Source organism: Prunus avium, chromosome 5 (genome assembly GCF_965620075.1).
Source record: "Prunus avium chromosome 5, drPruAviu1.hap1.1, whole genome shotgun sequence".
Lineage (NCBI taxonomy): Eukaryota > Viridiplantae > Streptophyta > Magnoliopsida > Rosales > Rosaceae > Prunus > Prunus avium.
In genome coordinates, this window is record NC_142288.1 from 22,356,864 (window position 1) to 22,380,226 (window position 23,363).

A 23,363-nucleotide genomic window follows, 5' to 3' on the forward strand; every position below is an offset into this window, starting at 1 on the left:
ATTCGCAGCAATGGTCCCTCAACTATACCCGTAATTGCATTTTGGTCACCCAATTCAATTATTAGTTGCAGAGGTCACTCAAGTAGGTGTTTTGTTGCACCATTAGTCCTTCCGTCAAATTTGTTAATTTTTCTGTCAAAAGTGAGGGTAAATTCGAAAATTCATGATGCGTTCCAGAAAATATTTTAAAACCTAAAAAAGACATGGCCTTGGAACTCCTCGACGCCGTCGTTTCGAGGAATGGGTCTGTGGCGTCTTCATCTTCGTCTTCGTCTTCATCGTCGGCTTCTAGTATAGGGATGATCTGAGATGTGGGAGAGAAAAGAGACTCGTCGTCGTACAATGGCTTCAATGAGGCTCTGGGTGAGGATGCCTCCACTATTATCTTCTTCTCCACTTCCTTGGGCTTTGGGTGAGCAAGAATCGTGAGGTATTGTCCTAGCAGACTCTGGCTTTGGTCTGGTACCATAATAACAAGGGAAACTAAAGAAAACAATTTGAGTGGGTTTGGCAGAGATATGGTTTGGGGAGTGTGGATGAATTTTGTTATCAATTTGATGGGTTTGGGTTCATGGTTTCGAGCGGATGAGTGGGGGCATCTGCACCCAGTGAGCCTTAGCTGACTCCATCCCTGTGGCTGCGCACACAAGCAGCTATGCAAGGGAAATGGAAGGCGTGACCACACTTTGCTGTGTATATGGTTGTGCCCTGCTCTGTCTTCACGCTGTTCAAGCAAATCCCACTGTTGCTCTGCAAAAGTCCCCATAAAAAACGAAAATTTAATAACCCAAAGGGAGGAGAAGCAAGGATTGAGTTGCGGCAATGGAAGATTGTGGAGGAATGTGAGGGTTTTGGATGAATTTCCGAATTTACTCTCATTTTTGACAAAAATTTAACAGAGTTTGACGGAAGGACTAATGGTGCAACACAACACCTACTTGAGTGACCACTGCAACTAGTAATTGAATTGAGTGACCAAAATGCAACTACGGGTATAGTTGAGGGACCATTGCTACGAATAACCCTATATAAATAGTATCAGTTTTTTAAAAACAGTATAGCCGCACGGCTATCCTTGGTTTTGTTAATGTTTCTTAAAACTAGTATAGCCGGGCGGCTGTACTTATTTTGACACGTGGGCGCCTAATGGCGGGGCGGCTCTTTTGTTTTTTTTTTATAGATAGTATAGCCGATCGGCTATACGCTATTTTTTTTGGAAAAAATTTCAAAAATAGTATAGCCGTACGGCTTTACAGGTTTTCTTTTTTCTTGTTTTAATTTTTTTAATAAATAGTGTAGCCACGGATTTACTGGTATATATATAGTGGCATCCTTTTTTTCTTAAATTTTGTTCCCCGATTTTTCGTTTATCAATAAGAGTAGTTTAGAGCATTATCCATTACTATTAGACCATTACGCGACTCTTTATTATCCCCTTTTAATTTTTTACTTTTTCAGAGTTGTTACCCGTATAACGAATTTAGCACTCTCACGTTTAATAATGTATTATACACGTACGTATATATTTTTTAATAATACATCCGTATCCAACATTTTTAAAAAATCAAATATACAATACTCGTATTATACAGGTACATATGTATTTTTTTACAAAAATTTCAATAAAACACACATAATTCACATATTATACACATAATTCTCACATATTATTGAATAAAAATAATATATTAAAAAAGTAAAAAAAATTATATTAAAACATAATATAGTGGTCGAACATTTAAGTTGTAATTTGCAAAAATTTTCCAAATAAAACACGTACGTATTTTATTCATATATTTTCTTGTTCCATAATTTATGAACTAGGAATGATAGCTGTACGTAATTTTTTTCACATATACTCGGTTTTAAAAAAATAAAAAAATAAATAGTACCGCCACTCGACTATACCCAGTTTTTGCAATTAAAAAAAAAAATAGTATCGATGCGCGGCTATACTCGGTTTTTTCGTAAAACATTTTAAAATAGTATAGCCAACCGGCTATACCGGTTTTACCCTAATTTTTTAAAAAAATGGTATAGCCGTGCAGCGTTACTCTTTTTGACATGTGGCGTCTAGGCGCTAGGCGGGTTCTTTATACATATAAATAGTATAGCCGCGCGGCTATACCCGGTTTTTTATTTTATTTTTTGGATTATTCTCAGCAATGGTCCCTCAATTATACCCCAAGTTACACTTTGGTAACTCAACTCAAATATTAGTTGTAGAGGTCACTCAATTAGGTGTTTTGTTGCACCGTTCGTCCTACCGTCAAGTCTGTTATTTTTTCTGTTTAAAATGATGATGTGGCAAGCATCTCTTAGATTATTGATGGGCAAATGTGACTTTTCAATTAAGATTATTTGTAGCAATGATCCCTCAACTATTCTCGGAGTTACATTTTGGTCACTCAATTAGGTGTTGTGTTGCCCCATTAGTCCCTACCGTTAGAGAGACTTGACGGTAGGACTAACGGTGCAACAAAACACCTAATTGAGTGACCTCTGCAACTAATATTTGAGTTGAGTGACCAAAGTGTAACTTGGGGTATAGTTGAGGGACCATTGCTGCGAATAACCCTTATTTTTTATATAAAAATAATTATAGCCGCGCGGCTATAACACAATTGCTGCCGGGTCCTCTTTTGTTTTTTTATAAATAGTACAGCCGCCCGGCTATACTCGGTTGTTTTTAATTTTTATTAAAAAAAAGTATAGCCGAGCGGCTGTACGTGGTTTTTTTTGTTTTATTATTTCTTTTAATAAATAATATAGCTGGGCGGCCATACTCTTTATATATATAGTGGCATCCTTTTTTTCTCTGTAAAATAGAGAGCTCATTTAAATTTAATCAGCAAAGGATGAAGATAGAAATAAGCGATATAATAAATAAGGCAAAATTGTAGCAATGGTCCATCAACTAAGACTTGACTTTGCTTTTAGTTTCTCATGTCACAAAATTGTTATGGTGGTGCTTCAACTATGCCTCGACTTTCAGAACTCGTCCTTTTCATCACATTTGTCAACTTTTTTTTTGAAAAATAACATTTTCACCAAAAAGAAAAATGAAATTAACAATGATGCGGAGCATTGCTTTACATGTGATAGCAGCCTATATATAATAAGAGAATCAATTGTCTTGAACCTGTAGCACTTATTAACAGATCCAATGGCGTCCATTAATTATATCTCAATAACTTACTTAAATATTGGGATATTGGAAGCAATTAAATATATTTGTGTCTGGGTAATTGTTATTAGCTCCATAAGCTTATGTTTTTAATTGTATACGTCATTTTTTAATTTCACATGGGACATATTCTTATTGGACTCATTTGACATTGCAAGTATTTGTATTTCTATGCCTAGTTAACTCAAGCAAGATTGCATTAGAATTTCTTTATAAGTCATTTTTTATTATATAAATTGCAACAAAATCAAACTACAAAGGTCAAATTGCCAAAATTGAAACTACATAGATGAAAGTGAAAATTTCGTTAAGAATGAAAAGTGACTTTTTGCGTTATTTAAATTTCCTAAACCCTTATATGTTTAATAGAAATACCTAAGAAAACTTCTTCACCATAAGCTTTTTTTTTTTCCGCTTGGACTTGGCGCATACTGTACATTCATACCAAGAAACATAAATCATAATGAATTAATAGAAATACCTAAGAAAACAACTGATCTAATACTAATACAAGAGCCATTGCAAATCCATCATCAAAGCCAGGATGCACAATCAAATGAAAAACCTCTACCCCATAAGAAACGCCTCCAATATTTGCCTCCTTCCTCTTGATCTCAGCTACCACATTCCTATACTCATCCAATACCTTGCAAGATCGATGCGTGTAAGAACCTTCAATCAAATATGCATATCTTTTATGACCCCATGCCTCTCGATATACATAAGCAAGTATGTTGGGATTGGCATTTAACACGTTCATGTTCTTCCTCACGCAAAACGTTGGGCTGCTTTTTGATGTTCTTGTTCTGCAATAATCACCCACTTCTCCTTCGTGCACAAACCAACTGTCAACTAGACTAAGCTTCTGCCAAGGAAACGCGTTGAACGGTCAACATCAAATCCAGTTTTTTATTTCTCTCTTTTATACATGAAATTATGAATATAAACAAGCATAAAACATTATGTTGTTAGGGTGTCAATCTAAAACGACGAATCAAGTTATACATATACCTTGCGACGACGCATTGTGAGGACGGATTTTCCAGAGGCATCCATGAGAATGACTTCCTCAGGATGCCCGACGTAATTGTCGACCCGATAAACGAGATCTCCGTTCGAATCTATCACCGTGAACCCTTTGCAGCTAATCAGGAGTGATTTTCTCCACACTGTTAATGTTGTGCAAGCCCCAACAGTATTGAGTTCCAGCTCATCGTGCTGATCATGTTGTTCTTGATTATGGACAGACCTTGACAAAGATTTCAAGAAGGGAACAATCTTCATCTCTCTCTCTCTCTCTCTCTCTCTCAATTGTTAAACCGTAAGCAGAGGTTATGAGAGCAGATACTTATCGCCGGAGAATGTTTGAGTTTGAGATATTGGTCTTACTAATATTAGGAAAATTCTCTGTTTTGTACACAAGAGTTGTATATATATACAATCCTTCTTATAGTTAATGACGATATATTATTATACTATATATATAGCTGTGTATGTGTATAATTGTATTGTATATATCTATTGCATGAAAATTAATATTTTGTCGTATAACATTGGTCGCCAGAAGCATGACACGAGTAGCTCTCAATGAGTGTGAGAATCTGGGTTTTTTTTTTCATTATTTATATATATTGTGAAAGAGACAACTAGCCAGAAAAGTCATTGCTGGTTTCCTAGGGACACTTTGATGGGATTAATTATATACTAATTAGCAATTAGCATAGATGATGTATCTTTATTAATTAATTTTGATTAATTCACGTGTAATACTAGTATTAAAAAGGCGACACGTGTATGTTTCCCTAGATGGTCTCTGAGGTTCCAATTTTTCTCTTCTTTTGATTGAATTGGTGAGTTAGGTTTGTGTTTGTTTAATCGGAGATTCATAAGCACGAGACAAAAGGGGGAGCCATAAAAAAATAGGGAGGGTGCGTAGCCTGCAGGAAGGGGTGAAATCCAAGAAATTTGCTCAAGTTAATTTCCGTAACCATTCATTCAAACTCTGTTTAATGATCTCATGAATGAACTATGGTCGAATTAATACATTTTACTAATTGGCTATGACTATGAGAAATGCTTTGTTATATTTGTAGTTATTGACTTGCGTTGACCAACTATTTATATCATGTGTCACATTGAAATTAAGTCACAACATTAGGTTTGTTTAGATTTTATACCAACGATACTGGGGTGGGGGAAATTGAACTTAGAATTTCGGGTGCAGAATAAGTACTTTTAAAAACTTGAGCACAAATCCCTTACAATATTAAGATAGTTGTTTCAAAATTCAAAGTTGTGAGGTAAAAAGTGGCTCAATTATTCACCACCCTCATCTCATGAAAAAAAAATCAGAGAAGCAGCAATAATAAGAGTAGTAAATCTACAAATATTTTTATTTTAGAGTTTGAATCGATTTTGGTGATCATCACGCATATATCTACTGTAGCTGCGTCATCAGTCGTATCATAGTCAAATACGTCCTCTTGCACTGGATTATATATTTATATATAACGCCTCATGACAACAACGGTGGGGACGAGATGTAGAACCTTTTATTAATTGTCCATTTCCAAATATCCATACTTGCACATATCAGGGCTCTTCCCAAAGCTCCCGTATTTTGTTCCAATCGATGCCTTTGAAATTTTAGTCGCTATACTTACTAATCAAAGAAAATTCGCATTGGAACAACTCTAATTAATATTGGATCATATTTATTGATATCATTTCTCTAGTTGAGTAGATGCGAGATTCATCTCTATTAGAAAATTAGTCGGCTAATGAGTCATATGGTACCATAGTGAAAAAGTATGTTCGGCCTAGGATTAGTCAATCGGTAATGTGATATTTATATATTATAGAAATAACATTATTCGCAAGTATTCTCATAGTTTTGCTTTGAATATAATTTTTTTAGGTACGTATGTTGGCACGTATTCTCTATTTATTGGCTAATGGCTAAAAGAAGATCCTCTTGCAGTTTCGTTGCTATTAGCAGCCGATTGACTGTAATTATGATTTTTGAATTATCGCCATCTTTCTAATTGATCACTTCATTTTCTTTCTACCTTTTCATGTTCTCCATTCATCTTTTTCAAGCTTTCGGTTCTTCCTTTTCAATGTGTCTATGTATATAGAACGTAGCTAGCTACATAAGTTAACTGAACATGCCCAGACAAATATGGGTGAGTCTGCAAACCCAACCAAATTCCCACACGCCCAAAACTCCCATTGGCCTCAACTCTTAAGTCATGACCACCCTAGACTGTTTTGAATTAGACGTGTACGTCACTGATTATGCATGAAAGCAATTTTGCAAATGGTAACTAAACATAATTAGAACGTTAATTAAGCAGCACATCCTTCTAGATTTTCATTAATAAAAACCAAAACCAAACTTCCTATATATCATTATCATATATATAGAAGACAATGAGTTAGAGGAACTTTCCTCCATTTCTTTTTTCTTTATTATTTTTTGTGTGGAAGGGGGTGGTGGAGGGAGGCCACCCGATTTTGATGACTCAGATCATGAGATTCATGCATGGAGATGGGACCGGATCGCAAAACAGTGTTTAGGATTAGACTAAATCAGGCTGAGGGCCCCACTTAGAGATTAGTCACAGCTAAATTTAGTAAGAAAATGCAGCGCTTGAGCTGGGAGCCTACCGCGTGTGTATATTTACTGGTTGAATTTCTGTGACTTGGCATCCTTTTAGGTATGCCTTATAATGATCTTGGACTGAATCTTGACTCGTAAACCAGGCAAATCTACATACATACTAAAATAATGATCCTTTTATAGGAGGAGTTGCTTAATAATGTAGATTGTCTTTGTTTTGTTAGAAAGGTAGAAATATATATTATTCAACTGAAGCAAAGTGATGAAATCTGTAGAGAGAATCTGAAGAGTTAATTTTGATATTTGGGTCTAAGAAAAAAGAGACAGATGATCCAATGTGATTGGTCCATGCCAAACGATAGGATAGTGGTAGGTGCGTTATAGAAAATACAGGGACTAAATTGGCCGAATAGGTAAAACACAAAGACCATTTTGACATTTAAGTCATAATATTTTAATGAGTGGTGATAAAATCTAATAATTATTCAGTATAACTGTCACACCCAAGTATTTCTTGAGAGCATAGCATGTTTAGATAAATTTTTAGACGTGATTGACGTATACGGCATCACACTCAATAAGGGGTTGGAGAATCGTAAGAACAAAATACATGGGCTTAAGGTCTTCACATCCTCAACCTCTATGGTCCTTTGCACTGTTTGAGGCAATACTTTGTTGGCGTGCATTGATTCTAACACCGGCCTCTATCTCTATGATCTATCCCTATTCGTAGCTCCCTCCATCAACATTGATTAATTGGATTTTCATACAGCGTTAAGTAAACTGTTGTTTTCATACAATAATATATTCGTTTGATTTCGGGACTCTTCCTTGACCATAATATATTCCTATTTCGTTTGATCTCAAACCTAATTGGCAATAAAAATTAACTATATATCGAAAATATTTGGTGTTATTTGTAAATTTTTGTGACAATAAAGTATAATTTGTTAAAAAGGGAAAAAGAAAAAAAGAGGTTGATAAATAAAAATAAGAGGATCGAATTATTTCTTCTGCACTAGACCAACCCTTCCAAGACCAACTCAAAATGGGAAGCAAGTTAGCTAAAACTTACCCGATATCTGGATTGGGTTTTAGCAGGTTTCAAAGGCCTCAGTACTAGGAATATTCTTACCCCACCCCAGAATTCTGATTAGTACTATTATTATTATTATTTTCGTATTTCGCATAATATAAAATACAAACCCAATGACCATAGGCCACAAGGACCGAGTCATGCTATAGTGACGGCTTTATATACGACCTTTAAGTGAGGTTTTATCTCTTAATTATTAGATCAAATTGTTTAGTCATTGGATCAAATTGGTTAGCTTGATTCAACGATTAAGAGATAGGGCTTACTTAAGAACCATATATAAGGCCCTCACTATAGAATTCTCGGAAAGGCTAGAATTCTTGCCCACAGACCATCTCGTGCAGAATAATGGGCCAATTCAATGACTAAGTTCAGCCCAAATAAAAGGCCCATATCTAATTCTTTTATTAGGCTTGAGGCTATTTCGTACATTATACAAGTTCCGAAAGCTGCCATCATAAAAGTCCACGTCTTGCTACGAAAAAGCTCTTATGCATTTTTTTATAACCCTATTTCAATGAAAGCTATCGACGAAAAGAAAAAGTATTGCCAAATACTCTGCATTTAGATTTAGATTATGATGCATGACCTAGCTAACTAAGGAAAATGACTAAAACGGTTTCAAAAATGTATGGCAAAAATTCTTAAAAATGCTTATGAGTTAGAAGTTCTTTTTGGTGCTTCTTCAGGAAGCATTTCCAAACTATTGTGGATTTTAATAAATTTGTTAACATGCTTCTAATAAAACCGTTAGCGAACCTGTGTTGGGCTCCAGTCCACTTTGGCTTTTTAGATTACTTTGGCCTCAAGATTTGTAATCAATGTAAATTTCCAAATACTTGCCATATTAGGATTCAATGTATCACTACATATGTATTGATGAATGGAAATCAGGAAAACACATTTCTATAAAAACCGATCTAGAAAAAGTGCTTCCTAAAAAAACAATCTCAATCGAGCCTCAAAATTTACCAAAAAACTAATGAATCTTATCGATGGCCTCGTGTAACATTCGGATAATGAACAGTGTCGTTTTATTTTGTTTTCTTGTGTTCTTTGTTGTTAGCACACACAGCGCGTAGTGCAAAGAACAGCGACGTGCACTGGTGGACTTGACACAGACTGTTTTTGCAAAGTCTAAACCTACTCATTTCATCATGACATCAGGCATCTCATTTAATCACCAGTACAAACTAGAAAGACAGAAATCAAGAAGGGCTTTCCCTTTCAGTTTGCAGAGATGAGGTAATGGGGGGAAGGAAGAGGTCTTTTTTACGTATGGCATCAAGCAAAGTAAATATATATATATATATATATATATATATATATATATATATATATATTTAAAATTAACTGTGGTCAAGATGAGCATCTTGTAACCCTACCAACCCCCGAGAGGAAAAAGGACACACCTTAACGGGTGAGACAACGACCCGATGGGTTCACTCGTGGACTGCCAGTCACTGATTTGCCTTGTAATGGACGGGTCATCGATAGCATTATTTGCTCTATATTTCTCAATTAAAAAAAAATTACAGTCAATTAACTTCTAATTACTTTCACTGTCACTTCTTCATGTTTTCTATATCAAAATGAAGTCTACAATCATCAAGAGCAGCAAAGTGTTTGACTAAATAGACAGTTATGAGAACTAATTAATCAAATGATACATCGGTATCGCAAAATTTGTAATCAGCAATAATTTTTAATTTCGTGCATGACAATCATAACGTGCTATAAATGGGAAATTATTTGGTGTGACAGTAATATTATATTGCAAATGAGAGAGTTATTTGGGAGAGAGCAATCAAAGAACCAAGCTCGTTAATATTTTGTGGCCACTAATTAAATGAACAAAATTCTGATAAAATCAAGAGTTGTTGAGCAATTGACTATAATGTAGTACTCTCTAATGGTGGACCCATGAGGCCTCTGCGGGATTTGTACGTAAACATGTTCTAGAAGCCCACCTACTCACCGCGACCAAATTCTTGGCAAGTAGTTCTAGGTTCTTTGTCTTTGTTGAGAAACACGATACTGTTTTGGGATGAACTCTCAGAATACATGCATTCTTTTACTTGTTGCTTTTCACGTTTTGTCGCCAAGACTCTAAAACCCACTAATTCAACATCACATTTTGCATTAATAAGATAAGAAAAAAGTGGTCTCAAGACCTTAACGATTGACTTAGAAAATTGGACCCTTAATTTAACATATATATATATATATATATATATATATATATATAACTTCTGTGCATGCATATATGCGTGTATGCCTGTGTCTTTCATATATGTGTGTATGCGTGTGTGTTTCTGCGCATGCACTTGGTGAATTTAAAGTCCCATTCCCACTACAAATTTCTGTGGGAACATACATGGGGCTATAAACATATATTCGTACGTGTGTACGTACCAATCTACGCATTTTTGAGGTAAGTAACATTTTGACTTGGTGTCAAAAGTTGGGAAAATGGCTACGTACTGCACTTACTGTGTGGATATATGAACCGAACCAATATCTTTATTTCACTTTTGTTTATCTTTCAGTTAGCAAAGCAATGTTGATTGATGCTTGTCAAGTCGGTATAGTTTTTCCAACACTAGTGATGATGGTTTATAGCCTCAGAGAAGTCTTAGAGGACAAGTTATTTGCCGTGGTTGCGGGGAACTTCGTCTATAAAATTAAATTTAGAAGGAAAAAAAAAAGAAGCTATCAACTTCAAAAGTGAACGTCAGGTTTGACCGTAAACACAATGGTTTTTAATAATTTTCTTGTGCTAGTTGAGAATTTTTGTTTTTTTTCCGTTAATTACCATGAGATTATTATAAAATTCAAAAAGATTCAAATAATCGCATCTTTAGTTCAGAAACCGAATATTTGGTTTTTCAAAGATCACGAAAAGCCATGGCATGCGTTGTACGTGAATAGATTAGGTTATGATGAAGAACTGTCGGTCACTTCATCACGACACTATTATTTCTATCTTTGGCATGACTAAGATCGTGTCTCTAGGCACAGGATGAACATGTGATCAAGTCTGTGAGGAGTTGTCAAAGCCCTATAAACCTAATTTCCCTACCTATTTTAGGTTAAACTTGAATACGTGCTAAACCCTTTTTAAGAACTTCCTGCTGTATTGGGACACATATTTTGTTGTATATAACATCCTTCTCACAATATGTAAGCGGATGCCTACCACTTAAAAGTAAGAGAGAAAACTAACGCGTCCAATACTTTTTCTTTTTTCTTCTGAAGAGTTCAGCATAAACATATAGATGCCAGATTTGTCAGCTCCAACATAGGCATGGGAAAATAGTCTGGTGCTGCTTCTAATTTAAAGAATATTCGATCATCAACTAGTAAATTCCCAGAATAAAGTTCAAAATGTTCACATGATTTTATTAGTATGCAAAATTGAATAGCACACTGCCACACTTTTCGTTTCGTAAATAAGGAATTATACAGTAGCCAACCATGGAAGAGAAATTGAAGCCACCAATTTCATTACACATATAGCAATTTAATTATGCATATCATGGTTTTTTAAAGCAATTTTTACTCGAAGCCTGTCATACAATAATTTTTGTGGATAATAATGTATTTATATTATTGGATATATACGCGTCAACGGGGTCTAGCCTAGTGGGGTTTCAGATTTGAATCCCCATGACATCTTGGTAGCGTGTGAATGAGAAATCCCCCTAGTAGTGACTATCGCTTCTATTAAAACAAAAAAAAAAACTATTGGACATATAACTCATCACCCTACATATATAAAAAGGAAGGTTTTCGCAGGTGAGTTCAGATTAAAAAATGGGAAGTTTCCAGCCAATTGATTAAGGAAAAACGGTGGTAGGGTTGGCGCAAAGTCATAATACTTAAGATCTAATAATGTGTAACCAAGAAAAATTATAGTCTAAGTTATCATATATTGAGGCAATTATATCCATCACAAGACATTAAATACTTTTCGTTGATGGAATCTTAACTTGTTAAAGCTAAATTGTCAAAATTGTTTTTTTCTCTTTCGTTTTATTTGTTTGTTATTTATCGACTCAGGCACAAAAGAATAATTAAGGATATTATTGTTTTTGTAATAAACCATCACTTTTTATTTTTCTTCCTTCCAATCTGACGTAAAGCATTTGGGTGTCATCATCATTTTGACGAAGAAAAAAAAAATGCTTCTATTTTGTACAGTACGGTAACAAAAATGTAGGGTTGAAATTTGAAAGCAATTTCTGGATCTAGAAGAATTGGAAGCTATATAATCTAGCTCAGAGCAGTAGGAGTCTAGGTATTCAAATCCACCTACCTCATCCTCATGAAGCCTTAGAAACTCGTAATTCACCAATTCCTTTCTGAAATAGAAACCTTTCTTGTTTTAGTTTCTCAACTCCACTTCACCAATCAAAATACGAAACAATTCAACAAAAAAAAAACAAGAATATCCGATTTCCCATCGTTTTCTTTCATTTCTATTTGGGAATCATTTTCTTTGTTTTAGTAGCGGTCAATGCATTTTTACATTTTGATCTTATAATTGAAAAAAAAAAAATCACTATAAGAAGGTAGTAGATGCATATTCTGTTGGAACTCATTGTTGTCCCACATCAGCCAGAGGGCCAAAGAGAAAGTGGTTTAAATAGAAATACCCCTCTCTAACTAATACCGAGGCCTTTTGTGATAAAACCCCACACCTGAGGATTGTGCAGGTGGTAAAGTGGGGACAGTATCGGTGTTGTTGGAGTGAGCCCTCGGCCCGTTAACCTGGATAATTTGACATGGTATCAGAGCCAGGTTGCGGGCCCGTACTTGCCACGTGATGGGTGGGTCCCCGTTTGGCCCCGCGCGATGGGTGAGTCCCCGTTTGGCTCCACGTAGGCTAAAGGTGCCACGTGATGGGTGGGCCCCCATTTGGCCCCGCGCGATGGGTGAGTCCCTACATGGCTCCACGTGGTTGCCGATGTGGATCTCCACGTGTGACCCATAAAAATGGGGTCTCACGTGCGGGGGAGTGTTGGAACTCATTGTTGTCCCACATCAGCCAGAGGGCCAAAGAGAAAGTAGTTTAAATAGAAATACCCCTCTCTAACTAATACCGAGGCCTTTTGTGATAAAACCCCACACCTGAGGATTGTGCAGGTGGTAAAGTGGGGACAGTATCGGTGTTGTTGGAGTGAGCCCTCGGCCCGTTAACCTGGATAATTTGACATGGTATCAGAGCCAGGTTGCGGGCCCGTACTTGCCACGTGATGGGTGGGTCCCCGTTTGGCCCCGCGCGATGGGTGAGTCCCCGTTTGGCTCCACGTAGGCTAAAGGTGCCACGTGATGGGTGGGCCCCCGTTTGGCCCCGCGCGATGGGTGAGTCCCTACATGGCTCCACGTGGTTGCCGATGTGGATCTCCACGTGTGACCCATAAAAATGGGGTCTCACGTGCGGGGGAGTGTTGGAACTCATTGTTGTCCCACATCAGCCAGAGGGCCAAAGAGAAAGTAGTTTAAATAGAAATACCCCTCTCTAACTAATACCGAGGCCTTTTGTGATAAAACCCCACACCTGAGGATTGTGCAGGTGGTAAAGTGGGGACAGTATCGGTGTTGTTGGAGTGGGCCCTCGGCCCGTTAACCTGAAAAATTTAACATATTCCATATGAGTCCGCTTCTACTAATAGATTTTGGGGACATTTTCAGAGATCCATAACGCATTGTGCCTCAGATATCCAAATGGTTTATATTTAAGTCTTCACTTAAAGTTTGTTTTTACAAAAAATAGATAGTATAGACGAATACATTATTTCAAGAAAATACTAACGTGACAATAATTTAGTTGAGCGATTAAATAGTTTCGTATTCGACTGATTTTTCAGATACAATCTTTAGAAGAATGCTTAAAAATAGACGATTTATATTATTAAAATACAAGACATAAAAGAACTTTACCATAATGTCTCTGAAATAACTCATTCGAGGAGCTTCCATCTTACACGTATAAATACATGTATTATATATTGGGTGGATGTTATATCGTTTTGCATGGTCCCGGGGATAGGGTCCCCTTTTTCAGCTCCCTCTCTTTCTCTGCTACAAAGCTTGAAGGTTTGTCTGTTTTCTCTTTTTCCTCTCTGTCTAATTGCTGCGCTCCGCGTTACATGTCTTTTCCGTGAGATTCCGAACAAACCGCGTTCCACGACGACTTCACTTGTTTTCCCATTTCTTTTTTAAACAAACTAAAAAAAATAAACTCTCTCTCTCTCACTCATCACTCTCTCCTCTGCATTTCCATATACATCTTATAAACCCCTCCCACCCTTCCCTCACATTTTTATATTATATCACTCCTTATCACCACCACCCTATCAATACATATTATTATAAGTCACTGTTTGTTTCCAATTTGAGTTTCTTTCTCATCAATGAGGTCTCATCCGAGGCACGAGCGCCGATGGGCCTCGGACTCGGTTCCTGAGAAGTCGCTGGTCAGCACCGGAACCTCGCCGGCCATGACCGACGATTCGAGCTCCGGGGCCGATCAGGAATTCGTAGAAGTAACTCTCGATTTACAGGACGACAACACCATCGTCCTCCGCAGCGTCGAGCCTGCCACCGTCATTCACATCGACGACCTCGCCGGCGTCGGCGCCTCATCCGGAACAGAAACTCCGGCTTCTGCCTCGGCCTCGGCTTCACGGTCGCCGTCGACGATGCGCCGAAGCTCCTCCAACAATCGGATACGCCAGTTCTCTCAGGAGTTGAAAGCCGAGGCGGTGGCAAAGGCGAAGCAGTTCTCTCAGGAGCTTAAAGCCGAGCTGCGGAGATTTTCGTGGAGCCAAGGCCACGCCTCGCGCGTTCTGTCGGCTTCGGCTTCTCAGAATGCCGGTGCCGGAACTTCCACCGGCACGTTCGACTCGGCGCTGGAGGCTCGCGCGCTGAGGCGGCAGCGAGCTCAGCTGGACCGCACTCGGTCTGGGGCGCAGAAGGCGCTTCGCGGGCTGAGGTTCATCAGCAACTGCAAGAGCACGAAGTTTAATGGCGTCGACGCCTGGAACGACGTCGAGGCCAGCTTCAATAAGTTCGCCAAAGACGGCCAGCTCCTCCGCTCCGATTTTGCTCAATGCATCGGTACTAACCACTCCAAACTACTTCAATTCATCGCTGCATTTTGAATTTTGGTTACGATTTTTAGAAAATGACCGTACAGTTTGTTATTTTTGTGCATTAAAATCTTTGGTTTTTTTTTTTGAAGGAATGAGAGATTCGAAGGAGTTTGCTCTGGAGCTGTTCGATGCGTTGGGCCGGAGACGGAGAATGAAGGTGGACAAAATCAGCAAGGACGAGCTTTACGAGTTCTGGTCCCAAATTTCCGATCAAAGCTTCGATTCGCGGCTTCAGATCTTCTTCGACATGTACGCAGTAATTAATTAAAGTCATCAATCATTTGTTCAACCTTAATATTATATTCATTCAGGGCAAAACCGTCATTTCAATTCATTAATGTTTTTTCTATGCATTTTTATTCTCACAGGGTGGACAAGAATGAAGATGGTAGAATTACTGAAGAGGAAGTAAAAGAGGTACCCCATTTTTTGAATCAACCTTTGAACATGCTTAAGCAGCCACATTAAATTAATAATATAAATTATGGCTCATGATCCATTAGCCTAACACTTCTCCGCCGACCCAACGGGGCTGACTCAAATTATACGAGAGTCTTGAATAAGCTTCTTGGTGGTTTCATTTCATGGTCTACAGGGTGTCATTTGGGATAAAATAATCCCAGGGTAGGCGGGATTGGGTGACCATAAATACATGAAAATTCCAAAACTAACTACCACACTTCAATTAACAATAATAAATCCATTTTAAAGGAATTAAAATGTTTTCAATTTTCTCTGGCTTATGATGTTTACCATGTTCGAAGGCATCTTTTTCTATTATTAGTTGGGTATTATTATTATTATTATTATTGGATGTTTGATATTGGACACATGGCATGTTCAATTTCCTCTTTTTTATCAAATTTTTGGGAATGGTCTTATCGTTTTCAGTGGGGTTGGTGGGGGCTTTTTAGTCTATTTCTGGTACTAATTCGGTCGTCGTTTTTAATATGAAGTCAGTGTTTGCTGGGAAAAAACAATATTTATTAACTACAAATTTTTTATTTTATTTGGTTTTTAATTTCTTTATTTTAAAATTTTGAATGGTTAGATTATCATGTTGAGTGCCTCCGCAAACAAGCTATCGAGATTGAAGGAACAAGCAGAGGAATATGCAGCTCTCATCATGGAAGAGTTGGATCCCGAAAGACTTGGCTACATTGAGGTGGGTCCCTTGCTACAAATTTTTGTTGGATTTTTTTTCTTTATGTAGAGACTATTAAACTGTAAAAACTAGAGTCTTTTCTTTGTTTATTATAGTACGACTTTTAATCATGTGTAAATTAATTAGTGTTGTCACATAATTAATTGGGTTGGTTTATTATATGTCAAATAGGAGAAATTAGAGAATACTATAGTAGTATGGCCACGTGGTATATCTTGTACATCTGTTATAATATGAATGGCCGACATGATTTATTTTCCCCATTTTAGGAAATAATATCAATAAATATCTACTTATATTATAACACATGTAGAAGATGTACCACGCTGTCGTACTACCGTAATATGCTATAATCACTCGTCGAATAGGGTATTGACCAGTTAGACTTGACTTTTTCCTTTTAACTTTCTTTAGATTTTTTTCATGTAGTTCAACCGTATACGAATGGAGAAGCACCTAACTTTCTATTCAACAACTTAACTGTGTTGGAAATTTGGTACCAAAAGCTAATCTTTGAGGGTTTTTTTTTCTTCTTCCAAACTTCTATGGAGAAACATCAATGACAGTTGAACCATTTTCGTTATTGTTGACTTATTAGGCCTCTTATTTTCTCATTCCTTGGCCACCTTACTTCTATATTTGCCTGAATTTTTTGATCGCTGCTGCTAAGTGTTTGATTGAGACTTGTTATTTTGTCTATGCAAAATTTGCTTCAATAAGGCTATAAGAAGTAGTTGGAGCAATTCCGAAGACTTCAACCTAGTGAGGGATTTAATTTCCTAATTAAGCTGGCAAATAGGTGATCCACCCATGCATCTTTCCCATTCTAAAAAAGCCTTCACGACTGTTTCAAACATTATTCTTTTTATTTTCGTCAAAATATATCTTATTATTAAATTTTAAAGCCAAATTTAGCGGATATGTTGGAATAATGTACAGATGTGACTAGACATTGTATATTTCAAAAGGGTATTATCGCAATTTCAATCGAGACTGAAAATCATCCTCTCACCTACTGCACTTTTGCTAGTGGCATTTCTGACCTTCACATATAGTCGTGTTCCCATGTGGCCTTTCTGTTTGCAATCTTAATTCTCACTCAAACACGTAGGCACACGTGTGCCATTTCCCCACCAGTTATAGTGTTCTGGTTGACATCATGCAGATTTTCTGATATCTTTAAATTTTTCTTTAATATTTTGATTTATACTAATCTAGGATGGCTCGAATTTGAGTGCAAAGTGACCGACGCATTGTCATGACTAACTGGTCTAATTTTACGTCTATTCTGATGTGTAATATCGTCAACCTCTAATGATGGAAATGTTGATGCAGCTGTGGCAATTGGAAACCCTTCTACTACAAAAGGACACGTACCTAAACTACAGCCAAGCACTGAGCTACACGAGCCAAGCTCTAAGCCAAAACCTCCAAGGGCTGAGAAGGAGAAGTCCAATACGCAGAATGAGCACAAAACTGCTCTATTATTTGCAGGAAAACTGGAGGAGAATCTGGGTTTTGACATTGTGGGTTGCCATTATGATCGGGCTCTTCACATGGAAGTTCTACCAGTACAAGCAGAAAAAAGCTTTTCATGTAATGGGTTATTGCCTTCTCACGGCTAAGGGCGCTGCCGAGACTTTGAAATTCAACATGGCTCTGGTGCTATTGCCTGTTTGTCGAAACACCATCACTTGGCTCAGGAACACCAGGCTAGGGTTCTTTGTGCCTTTTGACGACAACATCAACTTCCACAAGGTGCACAATTATACCACCAACCTTGAAAATTCTATGTCTTTGCTTATTTTATACGTTTGTCACTTATCTTGGGGCCCATTTAGGGGAGACTTTATAATATTTAAGGTCAACGCCATGAGCCATTATAATGAGAGTTTTGTTGCTTAGAAGAAAATAGTGAATTGGTTATGAGCATGACACGTCAATGAAAAAATTGGACGAAATAATTAGCATTATAATTTATACACCTGCGTTTATAGGGTAAAAGGAAAAGGATACTGCTTGCCCCTTTTTAGTAAATTATAAATTGACACATATGTAAAAATAATTCATAAAAAATACATAAAGAAAATGTTTGCATATATGTCACACTGTTATTGACAGGAATATAAACGCTCTTGCTTTTATGATAAGGAGGAAAATATTTTCTAAAAGGAAAAGAAAATTAAGTAGTGGAAACCAAAACGCATTGACTTCAACTCATTCTCGTGAAAAACTAAAGCAATGCTCTGCATGCGCGTGTTGACTAAGGTTCTAACTTTTGTCCCAGACAAATAATAACACCACATGTTCTTTATGAATAGGAATTAATTAAAAAGAAAAAAAAACACATTCATACTGTTAACAAAATATAGAAGACGTGATTAATGATTAATTCATAACATAATACACAGACTATAATTAAAACATGGTATTTTAATTTGATCAAATTTGTTCTGATGATATCTTAATTGTTCATGATCCGATAGCTAATATTCCACTTACTATATGGACCCAAAAACAAAAGAAAAGAGACATATAAACGATGGTGATGTCTGCACAATCGGTGGTTGAAAGAAATTTAAATATTAGATTTTTTTTTCTTGATATATAAAGTGTCGTAGGTCTATAGATCAGATCCATCCAGTCTTTCAGTATGCGAAGAGACAAGTGTCACCCATGCAAGATGCCACGCTTATACTAAAATTTTTAGAAGGGGCTTTCAAAGAACGGAATGGTCACTGACTCACTGATCACTAGAATCTAATTTTGTTGCTGTTTGCTATTCTAGGTTTGACAAATAATGAAAAACACATGCATATTCTTAAGATTAAAGGTTAAAATATTCATAGACTTGAATCTGAGTGAACCATTCAATTTAGTTCTAATTTTTTCTTTTATATGGCAATTTAATTTTAAGTTACAACCATTGAATTAAACAATTAATTATAGTGATATAATTTGGTCAATACATAATTGTGGAAACCCATAGGAATTTTTTTTTTTCGAATACAAGCGATTGGGCGAGGGGAGTTTACCCAAATATTCATTGGGTACTTGAGGGTTTACACAAATTTTGAAAACTCACAGGAGTTGTGCATAGCCAGCCATGAGTACTGATTTTTTTTTTTTCTTTTTTTGGGCAATAATTTTAACTAATTTGGTTCTATTGAAAAAAAAAAAAATCCTTGCATTGTGGCTCAGTGCTATGTCTGGTGTAATGGTTTACATGACACATGTGTTGATCGCATTGTGACATAGAAATCTCTTTATGTATAAAGGTTTTGGCTAAAAGATTCTTCAAGTACCATCACGAGTTCATGACACATCAAAGTGAGACTGTTTAACAGCACAATGACAGAGTACTTGATTTTGTAGAGGTCCTGAATTGAATCAATTCTGTTAATCACCATCTAATTAAGCTCATTTCTAACGCGATCGAACGCCTGAACGTATGTGTCATCCCTCTAAATTGTGCTTTACTTTGATAAATCTTTGCAGACCATTGCTGCAGCCATTGTAGTTGGTGTCATTCTCCATGCTGGGAACCATCTTGCCTGTGATTTTCCAAGGCTTATAGAGGTCTCCATATCGGACTACGACAAGTATTTGGTTCAAGACTTTGGAAAACATAAACCCAAATATATAGATTTGATCAAAGGAGCTGAGGGCGTGACTGGAATTATAATGCTGACGTGCATGGTAATTGCTTTCACACTCGCTACACGATGGTTCAGGCGCAGCATTATTAAGCTTCCCAAGCCCTTTAACAGGCTCACTGGCTTCAATGCCTTCTGGTATTCCCATCACTTATTTGTCATTGTCTACGCCTTGCTCATTATCCACGGCGTTTTCCTCTACATGGTGCACACATGGTACCTTAAGACGGTATAATTTGAGATCCTCTGTCTTCAAATATTGCAGTCATTATGTTTAAATTGCTTAACTAAGAGAGTTATCTTCATGTTTCAGACTTGGATGTATATTTCTGTTCCTATTTTACTATATGCTGGAGAAAGGACCCTGAGAATCTTCCGGTCTGGCTTCTATACTGTTCATCTTCTGAAGGTGAGCATAAGTGCACAATTTTGTTAGTTAAAAAACTAGCATATTCTGCTACTTCTTCGCTAGTAAATTACATTTTTTCTTCTGAATTATATGATCAGATATTAATTATGAACCTGCTGTATAGGTTGCTATTTATCCTGGAAATGTTCTCACATTGCAAATGTCTAAGCCTCCCCAGTTCAAATACAAAAGTGGACAGTACATGTTTGTCCAGTGCCCAGCTGTTTCTCCCTTTGAGTGGTAGGTCACCATTAATGAATAATACTACTCTTCTCATGAGGCATTCAATTCCAATCCCCTGTTTGATAAAATTGTGTCAATTGTGTATCGACATTGTGCCTGACTTTCTCAATTCAGTATGCTGATGTGTTATTTTTTCGCATGTCAGGCATCCATTTTCGATTACATCAGCTCCCGGCGATGACTACCTTAGTGTTCACATTCGTCAGCTTGGTGACTGGACACAAGAGCTTAAGAGAGTTTTCTCAGAAGCCTGTGAGCCTCCCTTAGCTGGGAAGAGCGGCCTCCTAAGGGCTGATGAAACAACCAAGACAAGGTGTATATCGTGCATTACTTGAATTGTTTCAGATTTCTTCCTTCTTATTTTGGTCATATTTCTAGTATAATATCTAAATATAAGTTCTTTGTACAACAGTTTGCCCAAGCTTTTAATAGATGGACCTTATGGTGCCCCAGCACAAGATTACCGGAAATATGATGTCCTGCTACTTGTTGGTCTTGGAATCGGCGCAACGCCTTTCATCAGTATTCTAAAAGATTTGCTCAACAATATTGTCAAAATGGAAGAGCAGGCAGTAAGTATGCATAGCTTGTCAATATCCCAAACTTTTATTATAGTCACCAAGTCCTTTGAATGACTGGAATTTGCAAACTCACAATTCTGCTTTCTTTCCTCTTCAGGACTCTCTTTCAGATATGAGTAGAGCATCAGACCTAAGTGCTGGGAGTACAGATTCTCCGAATCCAAACAAGGTTTATCCGAGACGGAAAAAGACTCTGAAGACCACCAATGCCTACTTTTATTGGGTGACGAGGGAGCAAGGCTCATTTGATTGGTTCAAAGGAGTGATGAATGAAGTTGCAGAACAGGATCAAAGGGTAATTGGACATGTTCTGTGGAAACACATACGTTTATGGTTGAACCTGAGTTTGATTAATGCTAACTTTGTCATGACTTTTGATTTAATTTCAGGGTGTCATTGAGATGCACAACTACTTGACCAGCGTGTACGAGGAAGGCGACGCTCGATCAACACTCATCACCATGGTCCAAGCTCTCAACCATGCTAAGAATGGGGTCGACATTGTGTCTGGCACAAGGGTAAGAGTTTTGATCTCTGGTATAATTTTGTAGCACCTGAAACTGCAACCAATGCCTTAATTTCTCAATAGTTTTATTGCTTGACAGAAAAAAGTCACAAAAACTGAGTGGAAAAATGGTCCATTGTACTTTTACTGATTATGTATTCCTGATTCTTATAAATAGGTAAGAACTCATTTTGCAAGGCCTAATTGGAAGAAAGTTTTCTCAAAAACTTGCTCAAAGCACTGTAATGCAAAGATTGGTAAGTCAATGTTCTAGAGCTATATCTCTACACACACACACACACACATATATAATTATGCAGAGTTTGCTTTCTGTGAATACTGATACTTGTGTTGAAATATTGGAACAGGTGTTTTCTATTGTGGAGCACCAGTTTTGGCCAAAGAACTTAGCCAGCTCTGCTATGAGTTTAATCAAAAAGGTTCAACCAAGTTCGAATTCCACAAGGAGCACTTTTAAAGCACTCTGGGAATACATATATAGCTACCACTTTATATAGCTTCTCCATTCAAATCCACCTCTAGCTAACACACCTCCCTTCACCTGCAGAGTAAGAAAATTTTGAAATAATCTTAGATTGATAAATAAGAAAAGGGTTTCTGTACAGTCTTGGGTAGAAAAAGAAAGGAAAAAAAAATTCAAGTATATAAATATGTATTTATACAGAATATTATGTATTTAGTATTTAGCCATATAAATTATTATAAAGTAAGGAAGCACTAGCAGAAGAAATATTCTGATTAGTGAGAAGACAATAGGAATTTGAATGCTGCAATGGGCCTGCATTGTACACTTGGCTAGAGATGATAGGTGGGAAGGTGACCAAAAAGAAATGTCATTGTTGGGGAGCTAGTAGAGAGCTAGAGTGCGGTACAGCCAGAAGTTGACCTGATTGCTAATGGAAGAAGACATTTTCATAGGTGGGGGTAGAAGAAGACAGTTTGGGAAAAAGGAAGAAGCAAAAGAAGGAAGAAGGTTCTTTGGACTTATGGAGGTGGTGGGGGTGAGATGGCTTTTGTCTGTTTGAGTGATTCATCTCCTCCTTTTGTGAAGTGGGCTCAGAGAATCCTTCTAGAATGTGTATGATTATGATGATCTGCAGAGGATCCCATGCAGTGCAATTATTTTATTATAACCTTACTTTTACAATAATAGAATTTTGCCTGTAAATGAGGATCATACTTTAATTATTTTTATTTTTCACTGTGGTCATCAGATCCATATGAATGAAAGATAAGATTGAAGTATCTTTGGAAGATTTTGGCATCCAGTGTAAAGTAAAGAAGTGGGTCCATTGTTTTAAACTTTTAAAATGATTCTGTTTAAAGATATTTTAGGCTAGCCCAACCAGTAACTTTGATTTGAAACAAACAGCTTGTAATGTAAAAGTTGAATTCTGTTTTATTTTTAAAAATATACTTCCATAAATCATTCACAAATTAATCGTTATAGAACTATAGAATTGTTTTAGTTATGCACTCGAAGTCTTAGGTTTGATTTCCCCCTCCTCAATATCGCTTGTATTTTTTTTTCTTCTTGTTTTGGTTATAGAGGGCCTCAATGCTAAGGTCAAGCTCTGGTTTTTAAGTGGGCTAAGGCTTTTCAACACTCTCCTTTTCGGGGGTGGATTTTGGGCCCAAAGCTTAACAACAGAAATAGCTTGGGCTTCGCAACCCTAACTAGATCAATGATCATCTAGCAAACACACAAGAAGTAGTCA

The 23,363-nt window shown here is 37.0% G+C and overlaps 2 protein-coding genes across 2 annotated transcripts; one reads left to right on the top strand and one right to left on the bottom strand.

The window, feature by feature from the left end:
- Positions 1 to 3,554: 3,554 nt before the first annotated feature.
- Positions 3,555 to 4,570, bottom strand: LOC110762530 (LURP-one-like protein (DUF567)). The gene is made up of 2 exons (XM_021965182.2): positions 4,199 to 4,570; positions 3,555 to 4,052 (listed from the first exon to the last, which is right to left on the bottom strand). The coding sequence occupies exons 1-2, from the start codon at positions 4,469 to 4,471 to the stop codon at positions 3,669 to 3,671; spliced, it is 657 nt and encodes a 218-aa protein (XP_021820874.1). The 5' UTR covers positions 4,472 to 4,570; the 3' UTR covers positions 3,555 to 3,668.
- A 9,410-nt stretch (positions 4,571 to 13,980) lies between these two features.
- Positions 13,981 to 22,913, top strand: LOC110762515 (respiratory burst oxidase protein F). The gene is made up of 14 exons (XM_021965166.2): positions 13,981 to 15,030; positions 15,155 to 15,314; positions 15,434 to 15,482; positions 16,117 to 16,230; positions 17,566 to 17,988; positions 19,729 to 20,115; positions 20,200 to 20,295; positions 20,420 to 20,535; positions 20,684 to 20,851; positions 20,951 to 21,110; positions 21,217 to 21,414; positions 21,509 to 21,637; positions 21,803 to 21,881; positions 21,993 to 22,913. The coding sequence occupies exons 1-14, from the start codon at positions 14,325 to 14,327 to the stop codon at positions 22,100 to 22,102; spliced, it is 2,895 nt and encodes a 964-aa protein (XP_021820858.1). The 5' UTR covers positions 13,981 to 14,324; the 3' UTR covers positions 22,103 to 22,913.
- Positions 22,914 to 23,363: the final 450 nt, after the last annotated feature.